This window comes from Centropristis striata, chromosome 2 (genome assembly GCF_030273125.1).
Source record: "Centropristis striata isolate RG_2023a ecotype Rhode Island chromosome 2, C.striata_1.0, whole genome shotgun sequence".
NCBI classification, from domain to species: Eukaryota; Metazoa; Chordata; class Actinopteri; order Perciformes; family Serranidae; genus Centropristis; species Centropristis striata.
In genome coordinates, this window is record NC_081518.1 from 31,893,853 (window position 1) to 31,911,469 (window position 17,617).

The 17,617-nt window shown below is 39.7% G+C and overlaps 1 protein-coding gene across 3 annotated transcripts in view; it reads right to left on the reverse strand.

The window, feature by feature from the left end:
- Nucleotides 1-588: 588 nt before the first annotated feature.
- esrrga (estrogen-related receptor gamma a) overlaps nt 589-17,617 on the reverse strand; it is a 79,108-nt gene continuing 62,079 nt past the window's right edge. For all 3 annotated transcript variants that reach the window (XM_059350423.1, XM_059350416.1, XM_059350431.1), the window contains exons 7-9: nt 11,316-11,422; nt 11,050-11,212; nt 589-6,745 (exon numbers count right to left, since the gene is read on the reverse strand). In XM_059350423.1, the coding sequence (XP_059206406.1) occupies nt 6,501-6,745; nt 11,050-11,212; nt 11,316-11,422 (515 nt within the window). In that variant the 3' untranslated portion in view covers nt 589-6,500. The remainder of the gene's footprint in view (nt 6,746-11,049; nt 11,213-11,315; nt 11,423-17,617) is intronic.

The window sequence follows — 17,617 nt, forward strand, 5'->3', positions numbered from 1 at the left end:
ACATTGTCACAATCATTTCATGGAAAGAGGTAAAAAATGTTTTATACACATCTTCATGAGCGACTGTGTAAAAGTGATGCCGAGTGGTCCTGACCACACCTTTATATGTAATGAACTGGATATGTGTACGGTTTGGACATGAACAGGATCCAGGAAGTCTAGTTTGAATAACAGATCTATGGTTTTTAAGACCAGACTCCCGCCAAGTGAAAGTGCATTTTACAGCTCTGATGGTTTTATCTTTCACTGTGGCCATCATCAAGAACAGAGCAGAAATACAACATCAGAGTTAAAAAGTCATGTTAGCATGCTGTGCTGGGTGATGCTGTAAAAGTAGCTTTGTCTTGCTTACCGGAGCCCTCTATGCTGTCACCTCTGCTGCACCGCTCGCCTGACCTCATTCAAATAAATGGGGCGGCGTTTTTTCAGGACTGTTGTCTGTCTGGATGCGGTGTAAACATAATCTTGCGAAGTACAGCACGGCTGGAAACTACCATGCATGCTCTGTGAACTATCTCGTAAATTATGAGCTTATTGTTGGGTACCACCAAAGAAATGTGTGCATAAATCAGAGACAAAAGACAGGTGTCAAAACTGGAAGCCTGGTTTTAATTGATATTGCTCTACTGTAATAATCCTGAAAGGCATAGTCTGGAGTAACACATGTAATGTTTCAACCCATAGTAGTTTAAGTTACAGAATCATAGGTCTCTCTTTTTGCATTGAACAATATATACAATGTGAAATAAATACATTTACACAAATGGACATTATTGTTGGAGCACACTTGTATGATACACGTCACAAAAATATACAGGTTATTGTTTCTTTTTTTTTCTTTTTATCATTTACTGATGTGAAGCACATCTAAAATCTACAGACATGTTTTTAATAACACTACAGGGTCTTCTCTCGTACACAACTCTTCTCCACCGTGCCAGGGTCTTTTGATTCTTTAAATATCATTTGTATCCAAATGTGTCATCGTTCTCTCTCCCTTAAATATTTTCTTCACATTTGCAAATTCAGACTGCAGGGTTATCTGCAGCACAAGTGGCAGTTAAATTTGGGGGTTAAATACAACTAAATGACTAAAACACTGTAGAGCTGTAGATAGACACAGTTTGGCCTTAGCAGATTTCAGGGGCAGCCATGGTAGATGGACAATCCTGCTTTGTCCCTATATGCCTAAATAACTTCGTCCTTCTGTTCCAGCTAAACTATTGCTACACAGAGTATTCGCAGCTAATGGATCTAAGATCCCCGATGAGGGTGATAACATGGTGCCCAAAGTTTCCCCAGGTCAAACTCTTTCTATCGATGGCTCAGCAAAAACCCGACAGTCCTTCTTCCAACGATCCTCATAGAAAATACCAGTTTGGTTTGTTGTCATTTATATGATTTTTACAGTAAATAACACAAAACATGAACAAGTGCAACTCTTGTCTCGTCATTGCACAGTCATCAAAATATTGCTTTTTAACAACAAAAGAAAACAACCTTTTGTCTCATAAATGAAATTATCATCTTGGCTATGGGCAGTAAGTTATATGAAAACCTCCGAAAGAATCACACAATCTCCCTCCTGACTTTAGCTGGTAGATTTATTCTTTTTTACTGGCAAAACAAAGTGGCACACGGTGAACCATTTCTTGTCATGAACATAATTTCAATTCATTAATAATTTCATATTTAAATGCATTAAGAAACATATGACTACATATCAGTATTTGCTAATTAATACATTTAAGTAGTTTCATTTTAACCAAATCCAGCCCAGCCTTAAACACCTCAGGGAGACATGTAACATCTTTCATCGTGTGGAGTTGCTCAGAAGTACGCAGGATTGGTTTGACAACTGACAAATAAATCAAAACAGGAACAGAATAGAAACAATAGTGAGTAATAAAAGAGCACCTTTCTTTCACAAATTGTTTGTAGATTAATGTACAGTGGATGATAAGAAATACCACCTTTCTAACAATGAGACTGTTTTAATCAAAACAGGACATTAAACTCAGTCAGGGATTTGCCTGTGAAATAATTTGTATGTATATTTTCCTCACTAAAACATTATATACTAATGTTTAATGAGTCCTAAGATCTTTGAATTGATAGTAGCTGTAGTGCAGAATCTATAAATGTGTATACAATGAGTATAGTGATGTGTTCATTAAAGTAGACTTTGAGTTCTTAATTCTGGGGCCAAAGCAGAAACATGTCCCACAATGTAATAATGAGTGCAAGAAAAGAGCAAGTGCAAACTCAACATGTCGAGCTTTTTCTTTAACATTTCCCATCAACCCACAAATAACTGTGCAATCAATTTTTACTTTTTGTTGTAAAACAAGATATCTTCCTGGAAATGAGCAGAAAACAGGACTCAACAATGGGGGAAAAAGTTTTCGTCTTCATATTTTCTCTTTTTGACTGCTGAAACAGTAAAGATGACTGAGCCGAGCTGTATGGAAGGCAGTTATGTACAGCGAGTTTATCAAAAAAGAGTCACCTACAGTTCTGAATTACTCAAATGTCCTTTTCATTTCATCGTTATTTAAACCTAAAGATATACAGTATATTGTTAATTCTACAGGAAAAGTTACACAAATGATCCCTTTTTAAATACTTGTATGGTGTTTCTTCATTTAGATACTAAATATTTCATTATTTATGTATAGTTTGGTAAAGATGAATACTGTAATTTGATCTTGGTGGTCTAGTTAAGTTTCTAGAAGAAGAGGCTTATATCTGGTTCGGTTCATTGAGAGAGAATCCGGTGCGCAGACCCCCAGCGGACTGATCCAACAGATAGACAACATGGCCTCTACTCTACTCTGTGTTGTCTAAAGAAGAAGCACACGGCACAAGAACGGGAATCACCACAAGAAAAAGTACACAGCAACGCCTTAGAGGACTCAACAGAGGAGGAAAGGATCAAACAGAAAGACTTAAAAACAAAAAACAGATAAAACTGAACAAACAGGGTTTTTTCTTGATAGAAAAAACAACAAACATGAAACACACATCGAGGCTGAACTACATTTTTTTCTTTTTTTTTCTCGATTTTGTTTCCAATAAAATGTCTTATGTTAGAATTATAATCTGTAATTTACAATATACAATGTTTAAGAAGGCTGAGAAAATACCCCTTACTAATAATACTGATGTTTGATACAGAGCATGTGATGTTAGAGACTAACATCAACTACACTTAAACTGCAGCACTCCTCGGCTGTGACAAGTTGCCATTTTATATTAGATTGCACCGTCTTCTACATTACACGTTTTGGCATTCTTATCGGCTTTAGAAATGACATAAACAATGATATTAAAAAAATCCCTCGACTGTCTTCACGTGTTAAAGCTGTGTTCAATCTTACTGTAACCATGAAATCAATGTTTCCATATTTGACCGTAAAAAGTCTGACAGCTTTCTGTAAGCTCGGCTCTCCATTTCTTGGAAACAGACTGCACTTAAATTTAACAGGAAACTTTTGACTTTGGCTTTAAGAAATGTCTGGAAATCACTATAAAAAATTTACCACTGTGTGGGTTTAATTATTTATTGTAATGTCGTTTAATTTAGATTTTCAAAAATGCTACTTGTTGAGGCTTCTGTGATTCCACTTACAGGTAGTGGTGTTGTTTTTTAGTGCAACAACAACAACTAGTAGACAAGCTCAGGAAAAAATTTACGAAAATTAGCAGTGTCTGAAATATATTCCACTATACAATACTATAATTGCTCAAAGTGTGGCCTGCAGGCCAATGCCCCCCCGAATGTAACATGTAATACATTGCATTATATTGGAAGCCCCAGTCCGTCAGGTTAGATTGACAACTGTAGAAAAAGCTACTGGTTGCATAGAAGTGATCTGCCTCATTTGCAAACAGGTAAATCTGGTTTTTAACTAATATATAATGCTAAATTCCATTATGAGACCAATCACAAATTCTATGACTTCTGTGTGGTCCACAATCAGATGGAGGCCCCTAAATTATCATTAAAAAAATGAGTATCCCTGCCCTGCAGAATTTATTCAGAGAGCTACCTATTATTTATTTAGTTAAATTAGACTTTATTTGGTAGAATTGATGGTTTTCACTATTAAAAAACACATAAACATGTCCTTTAAAATTTTCAAATGAAGTGTCCAACAACAAGTAGTGGAATAGTGAGCTAACAGGAAACTGTCAGTGTCATGATTTTATATTCATATGATGTTTTGCCCAGAATTAGGTTATTCTGATGGTCCCGGCACTTGGACACGCGGCTGAAGAAACGTACGTCTTCAGGACAAAAACTGTGTATGACTGAACATCTGATTTTAAACAAAGAACTGTCTCGTTTTAATCAGATTAAAAGCGACAGCAAAAAAGGAGCCTGTCACAATAAAGGTGCAAACATCAGAAGTGTGTTTAAATTGCAAACTGGATGTTGGATATATTATTTTTTAGCTGAGTGTTACGTCTTCACACTACAGCACTAACATCTTATCCGCACATTTCTGGTCCGTATTTATTCCTGTATAACTTTCTCTAACAAAGGAAATATTGACTGTTATCTAATAGCTTATGGCAAGTTACACAGAGAAAAAGAGAAGCTACAAACTCTCCTCAAATCCTCATCCTCTCGCTCCCAAATTTAAGACTGGCACGTTATGTTAATATTGCAGACTTAGTCCATATGCACAAACCCCTTCCTTTAAAAACCACTATTGCTCAGAGTTTTCTAAGATAAACGCTGATTTGTTAATACATTATTACTTGTTATATTTATATATATATGATAGCTGCTGAAAGTGGTCAAGCTGATAGAAAAAAGGAAAGACATATTGATTGATTCAGTTTTAAGAAGACAATATTAATAACAAAAAAACAAAGCCGTGTTATATGTCATATACAGGATGACAAGTTATTTACAACCCTAATACTGGTATCATCGCTAAGATTATTTTCAAGATCGAAATAAAGAGAAAAATAAGGAGTTTGAAAGCAACGACAGTTGTTCTTCAGTCAGTTTTGTCAGCACACCTTTCCTTCTGGTTTGTATTGCATTGAGTGACTGAAGCGTCTCCATCACTCCCTGAATGAATCACAGAAATACCTCTGTGCTGACGCAAGAGATGAGCTGGAAGTTGTGAGTGCGACGGAGCAAGGAGGGGAGTACTGAAGTAATCATTTTTTGGAGTTTTTTGGAGTTTGGGTAATGAGCACAGGCTGGACTATTCTTAATGGCACATTGACAGACTGAAACCTCTACGGACTTGTTTGTGGAGAGCTACAAACCTGGGCCACCGAGCGGCTGAAAAGGTTTCAAACAGATGTCCAAACACAAGTATAAACACAGAGAATGTGGACTGATCTACCAGCTGGTCAAGCAGGAATTAATTCCTGACAGTAAAGATGAAGTCTTATTTCGTTAATTAATACTAACAAACTCTGTCATTTAATCAAACTTCGAGTGGTTGGAATATTTGGAAACATTTTCAGCCATGTCAAGTGTGCAAACACTAAATCTATGGTTATACTGACAGGTCTGGGAGGCCACTGGTCCTCAACAGATAGTAAAGTTGTAGTTGGGAGTCATGGGAAACCAGGAAGTGAATTTAGGGAGAACCAGAAAGTGTTTACAGCAGTGATTTCCAATCCTGGTCCTGGCTCCTGCTGGTTTTCATAATAACCAGAAACATATGAAGTAACTGGTGGAACAGAAAACCAGCAGCAGTGTTTAGGCCCAGCATTGAAAGCCACCGGTAAGATCAAACCAGAGACAGTTTTGGGTTATGACAGTAAAGTTTGCTGGCATCCTCTGAATGGATGAGCTCCATTCTTTGGCAGGGCAAATCTCTTCTTTTTCTTTCTGTCCATCCATTCAAATTTCATTGTACATGTACTTTGACAATAAACGTCGTTAATACTTCTTTAGTGTTCTTTTTTTTCTTCGCCTCCACTCGTTTTCTTCTTGAACACTTAAAAAACTCTGTTGGTGGGAAATAGGGCGGGAAAAGGAGACACGAGTGCAGTCTTACAGTCTCTCAGAACTAAAATGAAGAGTCTTCAGTTTCTTTTTAAATGTGTCCTCATTTAAGTGTTTGTCTTTAACAACATCTTAATTGTTATTAAATGTGTACGAGTCTTGCCATCTTTCAATGTTCGGAGCCACTGTGGTAACTGTTGTGTGATTGTTAATAGTTTTAAAAGGAAATTTCTTCTTCCCTTGTTAATATGGGGTCCTGTCAGTCTGTCAGCATCTTCCCCAAAGCAAAAGGTCAAGTGAGCACCCTTTTAGCAAAGACGGTGGAGGTTCAGGGGTTCAGGTAAGAGGTTCAGGATACTGGTTTATTCATTGGGGGGTGTCAGCAGACGTACTTCAGGGACGTTTTTCTCTGTTTGTGTGGGTGTGTGTAAGAGTGTGTGCGTGTAAAAGAGCAAGAGGTCATTCAAAGTGAGATTCAGACTGGCGTCTAGCTGTCCTTCCATCTTTTTCTCCCCCGTCCTCAGACCTTGGCTTCCAGCAGCTCCAGGAAGAGTTTGTGCATTGGGACTTTGCCGTCCTGCTTGATGCTGTAGAAGTGCTGCACAGCCTTGGTGGAGGTCTGGCGGAGCAGGGGGAGGGTCATTAGCAGCTTGCCTGCCCGACGGGGGTCCTCCTGGTGCTGGGAAGCCTCGTAGTCCTGCAGGGCCTCATGGAGCACATCCTGGAGCTTCTGCACTGCATCCACGTCTTCAATGTGCATGGAGTCTGCATAAGGTAGGAAGACAAGTAACTGAAATATTAAAATGTGAACAAAACATTTCTGATGTGACATTTTTACTATTGCCCGAACATGAAATGTATATGGAACACATCAATAAAAGGAAAATAAGGGGTTATGCTTCAACTGATTTGTTGTTCAATTTATTAAATGCATTTAAAATATGCATCAGCATCTTAGTGTGCAGTAAACTCTTAAAGACAGCCATGATATGAAGTTGTGCAGAAAGCTGAAACAACTCTTTCAGATGATGTTTACAACAGTGTGTGTTTCTGTAACTGTGCCCCCTCTCTCTGCTGTGTCATTACTCAGTGCCGCAAAGTGGAGAGGTGCTAAAAGTTCAATCCTAAATCCAAACAAGGCTCAATTTATTACATTACAAATAAGTTTGAGTCAATTTTTAACTTTGCTCAATAACATAGACTTTTCATTGATCTAAACTAAATCCAGGAACAAGGCTTTAAAATCAGCGACTGCTCTTTTCTCTGTCTTTAGAGTCACATCTGTGGGTGTGATGAATGGACTCACAAACAGACGAGTGGGAGGAGAAAAAGAGACTTGTAGAATGATGGAGAGATGCAGGAACACCTGAGAATCTGTGTGTGTGCGTGTGTGTGTGTGTGTGTGTGTGTGCATAAGCATTTGGCTGCACACATGTGTAATCTCTCTTTGAGCTGGCATGTAAGGTGCGTCTCAGAATATGTGGCAGTAAAGGCTGAGAATGTCCCTCAATAATAATGCTCCATATTGCCCCTTAGGGAGGCAAAGTCTTAATGTGAGCTGGCCTTTAGCTCCCAACCTCCGATCAATGCCTCCGATCAATGACTACATGCATGTTAAATAATAATCACAAGGCAACTATTGATAGGCCACCACACCCCAACACACACACTTACACACATACAAGCTAGATCTTCAGAGGGGATGGCACTTATGAGTGGATGTAGACATCTTAAAACAATGCTATGTGCTTTTTACACAAACTTATATGCACATGAACTTGCACAAACATACATTTCTACATTTAATGGAAGTGAGTCATAAAAATTATCCAGTGGACATAAAATAAGTTCAACATAAAATGTGTGAACACAGCCAAACACACATGGAATTGCACTCCAACATGTGCACAAACACAATCAAACACAAAGTGTTGGATCTATAGAGTGTAATGCATGTATCAGTATGCAGCACCAGACCAGCCAGTGTGTTGGATTCTATAGGGATCAATAGAAAAAATCAGCTTCTATCTGTTCTCAATTTTTCTGCTGTTTTGCCAGTTTAAATCCGAGTGGGTGGTCCACTTGTCTGGGTTTTCTTTTATACTTTGCTGCTGGGTGATACTTAGTGAAAAAGCAGCAGGAGGGTGAACTGATATTCATGAAGTTAATGAGGTATTAACATTTGTGTTCATACAAAGAGAACATAAAATATAATCTACATACAATATAAACTTTTGTTATGCAGATTTGTATTTTGTCAGTATGACTCACTTTTTTCTTTATTTCTTTTTTTAAACATTTTCAGGCCAAATTTTATTAGCTGTCCCTTTATATTGTATGTTTAATAAAGAGATAATATAAATTTGCACACTGTATATTGCAAAGCGAAACAAACACCTAATAAACACATGCTAATTGTACAAATTAGTGAATTACTGTTGGTCGCAATTAAAAGACCATCCCTTTCTCCTCATTATTCTTGGATTTTCTAATGAGTGGTTACTTAAAGCAGAGCCTATAAGGCCCATAAGTTAAAACAAAGCTTAATGAGTTTCATAAAGCTTTTTTATTAACACTGTGTGTTTAGTATTTAAGCTGGTAGACATGTGCTCTGACCTGCAGTACACTCACAAGTAAAACAGCAGACGTTAATGAGCATGAGCGCATAAGGCTGTTAAAACACACATGTTAACACAGAACTCACAATGAACACACGCACATAAATGAATGCACAGACACACACACACAACGCACACAGACACACGTGCCTCTTGTTTCCCATGGCTAGTTTAGCTGTCTTTACATGTGGGGCACGTTTGCTAACATTTCTTAAGGCTTGGCTTCATTAATGCAGACGATTAGCATTCTGTGAATTAATTAGTGTCAGTGCCCTTCAAAATGCTAATGCTAGCATTCTGTTGTCTTGAAGAGCAGTTAGAGAGTCTGGGCAATGATGCAAAGTTCTTATTCGGGCATCAGCTCTTTCGATTTCAATCAGTTAAAAGAATGACTATTTCAAATGTGAGTTTTCTTCGACAAAGAGGGGAGCTTTAGATGGATAACTACGCTCCAGATTTTATCAGGGTTCAGAATGAGTTACCAATGTGCAAGTTCCAACTGCAGAATTAAATACATACTCTAGTTTGACATTTACTCTGGCTTCAGCCTCTTGTTGTAAGTATCCTGATATTAAGATATTCCTAACATTTCACTTAATATTAGTAAAACAGCAGAAAATAACAAGACACGATAGGGCAGCAGTGTCAGACACATTAGACAATATATGTTAGGGCTGCACAATTAAAATAAAAAATATCTAATTGTGGTTACTTTGACTCATATTGCAATTAAGATATGAGTCACAATGTTGGAAGGATTTTTTTGCATGTTCTGATTTTCATTGCAAGATAGATTAAATAGGTGTGAAGTCTGCAGAATACAATTTGTAGGCTGAGAAAACTTTTACACAAAATTTGCCATATTGTGATTTAGTAAAAAAAATTGCTTAACTGGGCAGCTGCATTATATGTGTGTGTATGTGTGTGTGTGTGTGTGTGTGTGTGTGTGTGTGTGTTAACGTGGGTGGACAAAACATTGGAAACAGCATTTATTATAATGCAGACCAATACAACACCACCACCACTTGCTCAGAAATAACCAGAGAGCTTGATGTAGAGCTTAAATAACCACTTGATTTATCAATTACTCTATCGACAGAAAACTAATTGGCAACCATCTTGATAAGCTTGCCAAATGTGAAGAGTTGCTGTTTTTTTCTCTATTTTACATCTTTGCAAAATATATATCTCTAATATAAAAAAAGGGATTGCCAGATTAATCGATAAAGGATATACAATTTGAATCCAATAAGCTTTTATTATAAGTCTTTTTTGGAAAAGTACATTGTACATTACCTTTAAAATTAAAACTGCTCTTTTCTGTCAGACCTATGAACGCCACTAGGAATCTCAGAGGCAATGTAACACCTGTTTGCCTATTAAGTCATCATAACCCTCATGATTATCAACACTGTTGTCCAGCCAGCAAAACCAGCCAGCTTTCTCAACTTTCAGTCAGCAACATTTATAGACCCACACACACACACACACACACACACAGGCTGAGCCAAGAGATTGATTGTCACATAGCCCACAGGAAAACAACATGTCAATATTTTCTGCATGTACATGACAGTATGTGCTGCATGTGAGAGAGCAAACAGTTGTCCGTGGCTCACATTAAAGTACACACTAATGCTATATGTTTGTGCATGTGTTTATATATGTGTCAGAGATATGAAATTGGCATATTTGAAAAAAGAACGTGTTTGTGTATGTGCATGTGTGTTGATGGTGGCAGCAGAATCAGAACAAAAGCCCCCTCCTTCTCCATTCAAAGCTCTCCCATTTAAACACATTGTATTGACAGCTCCCCCCTTGTAATTAAAGAGTACTGAAGAGCTGGCCGGCTTCCAAGACAAAGTTCAAAAGACGGGTCATGGGAGGAAGAAGGTGTGTGTGTGTGTGTGTGTGTGAGTGTGAGTGTGTGTGCGTGTGTCAGTCAGCTGTCGATGCAGCTGGACACATCAGAGAGGGGGCTTTATCGACAGACTTTGGGTTCTAATGATTTCAGCTTATTTAACAGGCATCTGAAGAGACGACTATGCTAATTGTAAAAGGGATCGCCACTTTGTTTGGGGGTGGGATATGGGCTTCGAGTTGAAGACGTGTGTGTTTGCATGTGTAAAATAGCTTTAGGTATGTTTAACTATTAAGAGCATAATGAGACAAATGTGTATGACTTTAACAGTGAAAGGTGGAGCTTTGACAACTGAAGGTGCTGTTAAAAAATAACTGTGTATAAAAGTATGCGTCATGTGTCGCAGTTGTGTGTGTGTGTGTGTGTGTGTGTGTGTGTGTATGTGTTTGAGTGTGGAGTATTGAAATCAGTCCTTTGATGGTTCACTTTAAATGAGTCCCATGGGACTGGGGATTCCTAGGATTAACTCTTTCTCTACCAGTCACATACTGAGAAACACACACACAAATACAAATTGAAGAATTTCAAACCTGAGTTAGCCAAAGCGATGGCCTTAAGAGCAACAAATTCCTCCTTCTCTAGCTTCATAGTCTTGTATTTCTTGACCAGCTGAAGGATGGCATTGTTCAGGTCCAGAAGTCCAGCTAGCTTCGACTGGTCCTCGTCCATTATGTAGTCTTCAGCGTACACCAACTAAAGAGAGAGAGAGAGAGAGAGGTGGTGAGGTTGCAAATAAACATGAATGTTTATGTATTTCATTAGAACAAGAAGCAAACATAAAGAGAAAGGTGCTTACCTTGTCTTCAAAGGACAGTGAGCGATACACAACACGTAGGATCAAGATCTCCATCCATGCACTCTGCAGTAGACTCATCTGGTCCGCCAAAGACAGCGTAGAGAAACCTGGGGACGATTGAGACGGAGAATAAAAGCAAGAGATGTTAATTTAAGTGTTTAACTACAAAACAGTCAGTGAGTCCTCAAACAGATAGTTTGGATTTATTAAAGTGGGGTACTATGAGGTACTACTCCATTGTCCTGCTGCCCCCATCCACATGGGTACATTGCTTAGCTGGTACTCCTGCCTCCTTCTCCAAACTGGGGTGTGCTGGCCACCATCTACATGGTAATACACTGACTATGGATAAGTACCTTGTACAAATCCACTTAGATAAAACAAACCCAAACCACAGTCAATTAAACAGTCACACTGGTAAAGTAAAAACCAAGGAGGAGCAAAGGGAATGAAAAGGAGAAAATAAAGCTTGTTTTGAAGCAAGTGAGAGGGTCAAGATTGGCTTTCCTCCCTTCCCTCCTTGCCCAGCCTCCATCCATCCAGTTGACCAGAGTCCTCCTCCTCCCCTTCAACCTCCTTCTCTCCCTCTCTCCCCTGTGCCCAGGGCTGTTCTCTGGGGAAAGGCAGGCCTTATCTCCCTCTGACACAGCCTCCATGGATCAATGCTGGCCATCGCTGCTGCACCACTCAAACACACACACTAATTGCTGCTATGGCCTCAAAACTCCTGCTTTCTCCGGTGTCAATCCATGTCTTTCTATTTGCCTACGTCTATATCTGTCTGTCTCTCCAATCGCAATCCATGGCTTTTTATCTGTCAGTGTCTATCTACGACTGACCATCTGTGTGTCTGATTCTGGCTTCACCTTCTTTCTTCCCATCTTGATACATTTCAGTCTGCATGTCTTGTCTGTTTGGGTCGTTTTTCTTGCTGCATTTTGTCTGCACTTTTACTTTCTGTTCTGAATGTCTCTTTTTCTCTACAAATTTAATCTTCAAAAATGTTCAAACTATTAATATTTTTCGATTACATTGCTACTTAAGTGCAACAGACTCTCGCTTGTTGTCTCTCCCTCTCTGTCTTTCTCTTTCGGCCTGTCTACCTCTTTAATGGAACACCTGCCCACTCACACCTTTCCTCACAGCTGTCCTCTCCTCACACACCTGTCCATTCACACCTGCCTGTCTGCCTATGAGTGTGTTTTGGTGTGTGTGCAAGCCTTTATAGGAAAGGCAAAGACAGTGGCCCATGTGAACACACCTGTCAGACCTCACCACAGCCCTCCAGTGTGTTTATGTGTGTGTGTGTTTGCGAAGTGCATCCTGCCACGAGAAGCAGGCAGATGAGAAGGAAGATATTTCCTCAACAACATCTGCTGCCATGTGCCTCCTCTTGAGATGTTAGGTGTGTGTGAGAGTGTGTGAGTGTTTGTGTGTGTGTTCATGTGCATTAGGGGCTCTTATCTCACAGTGTGTTGATGGGTAATGGCAGGCGTCTCATTATGTCCAGGTTGCAGGCTATTGTGGTTTGTAATGTTCTCTAATTCATTCTATCTGCAACTGTTAACATCTCAAATACACACTCACACACACACATAGAGTACATACAGTAGATAGACGTTGCTGCGCACGCACATACAGTACAACATATGCATAGACATAACTGCGTATGAACACACTGGAATGAATCCAAATGTGTATGATTAATACACACACACATGGCACAGTGAAGGGAGCAGTACTGTTGCCAACTGGCAGTGTCTTCTTCTACTTAATGAAATCATCAGAAGGGATTAGAGGTGAATTTCTTAAGGGGGTCTTCGTGCACACACCCACACGTACACACACATCTCATTCACACAGACAGATGTCTTTAGGGGGTCCTCAGGACTTCACCACTCATCGTGGGCAGAGGAAATAAGCGTGGACACTGCTAAAATTAATACACACACTTATTGAATCTGTGTAAACCCTGGGGTCAAGTGAAGAGAAGGGGACATGAGTGAGGGGTTAATATCATTTAATGGTGTCTCTGGTTGTGTGTTTTAACTTGTCCGTGTGTGTGTGTGTGTGTGTGTGTGTGTGTGTGTGTGGCAGCACTTAGCAGCACGCAGGGTTCACTTTGTGTTTTTTCCTACATGTAGCGAATGACTGGCAAGTTAGCTGGCTTTCTGATTCCGCAATGCTAATGCTACACTGGTTACTGAAAACGAGTTAAACAAAGATCCTCTGGAAATAACATTGTGCGTCCCATTGTGCATTAACGTTAGCATAATTACATTTGACTAATTTTCATCTGGGTTGTTTCCTAGCTAACTTGCTAAGTCTTCCATGCTTTCATGCTACAAGGGTTACAAAAATTGAGGCAGCAATGGGTCACGCCCTGCCACTCTGAGACTACTGCTAAGTTGGCAGACAAGCTAGCTAACAAGCCATTGGTCTATATATATTATATTTCACATTATCCTATGAATTTCCTGGTTCGCCAAAATCTACTCTCATTGCAGTGTCTTTGGCAAGGTTGAAATTTTTAAATGCAATCCAAAACAAGACTAGCTGTATGTAAATAATATGGTTTGCACTTTTCTCATACATCAACAAATATCTCCCTAATTACACACAATTGCACACACACGCAAAGGAAACACAAATAATTAAAACCTGTGTGATTAATTTATTGAGCTGAAAGTGCTTCTTTTCTTATTGAGGTACATCAATGATTTTTATCAGGATGTGGTTTGTGTGTATCTGTGTGAGGTTGTGTGTGTGTGTGGGTAAGTGTGGTGTGTGAACGACTGTGCATGCTATTGTGTACTTAATTATATAATATAGATAGTTATAATGCAAGTGAGCTGGCCTGTTGTTTTATCAGCATGTTTATTTTTTGTGTATGCATACATTCCCATACATATGTTTCTGTGAGTCTCTGCATGTCAGTGTGTATTTCCATGTGTTTGTGTGTGTGTGTGTATGTGAGCCTTCCCGACCCACTCCCCTCCCCTCTCCACCAGCCTGTCTGCGCTGTTCAGCCATCCAATGCCTCTTATCTGTCTGATTAATAGGCGGCCAGCTTCAGGACAAATTAATTAACAGATAACGCCATCTCTCCCTTCTTCCCTTCCTCCCCTCCTTCTCATGAAGCGATCGATACAGCAGAAGAAAAGAAACATCAATGGGAATTTAGTGCTGATGATGGAGAGAGCGAGGTATTGATGAAGAGAGAGAGAGAGAGAGAGAGAGAGGGGAGAGAGAGAGAGAGAGAGAGCAGCAGAAATAGTGAGATGGAGGAGAGAAGAAAGTAAAAGGGGGATAGGTGTTGGTGGTGGGAGGGGTGGAGACCTTTCTTTCATACCTGTGATTTTACTTGACAAAAGAAGGTTCCCTATTTGGCTCTAATTACATTTCCTTTCTGTCCATTGTTGATAAGGCATCTCATACTACGTGTGGGAGTGTGTTTGTGTATGTGTGGATGTCGCCTGTGTTTACTGTGGTGATGTTAACTGAGTGGAATGTACAGTAATGTATGATGAAAATAAAGCTCAAAGCTTTGATTAAACATATTAATATAAACTTTAAAGAAGAGAAAATTGCTATAGGATGCGACCTGCATGTAAAGCCATGTGTTTCCTGGAAACCATTAATATTACCTCCACCAAGGAGGTTCTGTTAAAGGTTTGGTTTGTCTCTTTGTCTGTTTTTAGTCATCCTTTGTCAGGATGACTAAAAAAATCATTGGCCCGATTTCTATGAAACTTCACGGAGCTGATGCATGAAGTATCTTTCACTTTCGTTAACATTGCAAGATTAACAGACATTTGTGCTGCATTCATGTGGTGTCGGAATAATCAGAAACAAGAGTTCCCGATATTATTTCAAACAGCTATTAACGTGTTGGACAACACATCTTCTGTGTAGGGTCCATGGACGTGCATGACCACACTGAGGTTGGAAGAACAACCTTGCCACTTGGTAAATGGGAACATCCGACGTGCACTTGAATGCACCATTGGTCTTGGCGGAGGTCTGAGGTCTCATAGAGCCATTCTAGTTGGATATAAAATTATGTGTTTGGTATGAGCTCTACATCTTCTGTGTAAGACCGTAACACTTCCTGGGGTGTCTACATTTACTACTACCACTTTCCACCATTTAGCACTGTATAAAGTTAATTTTAGGGAGACAGGGTTGGATGTTTACTTTGTTTTTACTTCACACAAGTGTGCACATAATGATTGGGATTAGGTAAAGGCTGTGTGAGGTCAAGTTAATGGCCCAAACTATGTATTTGGTTGTGTGTGCTTTTGTTTGGCTGTGTCAGCTTAAATATTAGAACACACTTGTATCCTTGCAGGTACGGAGAGCGGGAGCGTGTGGTGTGTGCAGGTATGTGTGTGTGTATGCCATACATTGGTCTGACAGAAAGAGGCTGCAGTGCAGTCATGCAGACTTAACCTCTACTGCTTGCTCTCGCGCTCTCTTTCTTTTTTCTCTTCCCTTTGCTCTATCAGACACACACATAAAGACAAAGACACACACACACACACACACACACACACACACACACACACACACACACACACACACACACACACACGTCGATTCCCCAGCCACCCTGCGGCCTGTTTGTCTGCCAAATGAGTCCTGACTGCACGTTTACACCCGAGACCGCACAACAGTCTGGCACACGCACACACACACAAACATACAGACACACACACAGGATAGCCCTCTCTCACGCCCCAGTTGCTGCACAGACACACACCAACACATATATCCAGGAGGGCTATATTTGTTTTCTTGTGGTTACAGGGCAAATGGGAACCAGTGAGAACTGATTGTGATGCTTATGAGTACATGTGCATGTGCATGTGTGTGTGTGTGTGTCTGTGTGTGTGTGTGTGTGTGTGTGTGAAGTATGTGCAAGTGAGTCTATGTGTGTTTGTATGATAGTGCCTTGCATCTGCAATAACTGATGCATCAAAGAAGGCCATTTTGTGTGTTTGTGTGTGTCTGTGTGTGTGTATGTGGATCAAAGTGACAGGTGTGAAAACTGGTTGCAATGCTGATCTGGTCTCAGTTATTAACACATGACTAGTCTTTCTGTCACTGCAGGGTAAAACAGGACAACTGGCCCTTAAGAGTTTTTATTAGTTGAATACATTTTCATTTATTTCTGGGTACCTACGGTAGCAACAAGCCTATCTGAAACAAAAAGCCATTTTTGCAAACGTTAAATTCAGAGTGAATAATAAATACCTCTGAGTATTTGATTGTTGTATCAGCTCAATATAATTCTGTGACAGCTCAAAAAGACACGGAAGAGAGCGTGTGTATACTGTTCATGGCCAGCGTGCAGCCAGCAGAGAAGCAGGTCAGCTCAGTACTGCTGGATCATATTTGATCAAAATGAGCCAACTACCAACTTAACCCCCAGTGTGAAACTGTGGCATGGGCTGGAGAGGCCATTGGCACTTGGGCAGTCTGTCTTTCATTAAGTGTATCTCGTCACAGTACTGTGAAAGTATCAAAACGCTTCATCCACGCAGAAATGCACACAGCCCATATTCAGAAACTGTGCCTTAAACATGGCGTCAGGACTTCTATGAGGCTGTGATCTCACAGCTATACTATATACTGGTAGAAAGCGCCGTTACAGTGCCCGCAATGATGGTGCAGACATGTAGAGAGCACAGAAACACTGATCAATCAGAGTGGTCTTAAAGAAGGATGTTTCAGAGACAAAAGGAGAAAAATAATGTTGAATGATCTTGTACAAACCCAAAACACAAGTCCCAAAAGTTGTCTCAAAAAAAGTTGGTCTGCTTTTAGTGTTTTTGGATTTTGACTGTAGATGATCAATTAAGTTGAATTGATCCAAATATGTCAATAAATCCTTGATATAATTTTATATATTTCAACTGTGTGTAAAGCTGACTATCTGAATACAAGTAGGTTGTACAATATTACAAAATACATATGGTGGCCCATCTGCACACTTGTGGTGGGCCTTGCACTCTCTGAGTACCTGCTTGCTTTGTTACCAGCGACACTGTGCTCTGTCCTATTTGATCATGGCCCCGGGACATATTTAACAGCAAACTTCTCAGTCTGTCTCAACAATTTAACAGCAAAGACTCACAGACTTAGAAATACTTATCGGTCTTCAAGTTGTAAAAGCTTAACACATTGTCATAGAAATGTAACACAATACAGCAGAACAGTTTGGAAAAATAGATGTGTACAGTGAGAGAGGCATCCTGGCCTGGAGTAAAAAGCACATGGTGGAGTCCAGATTTTCTTCT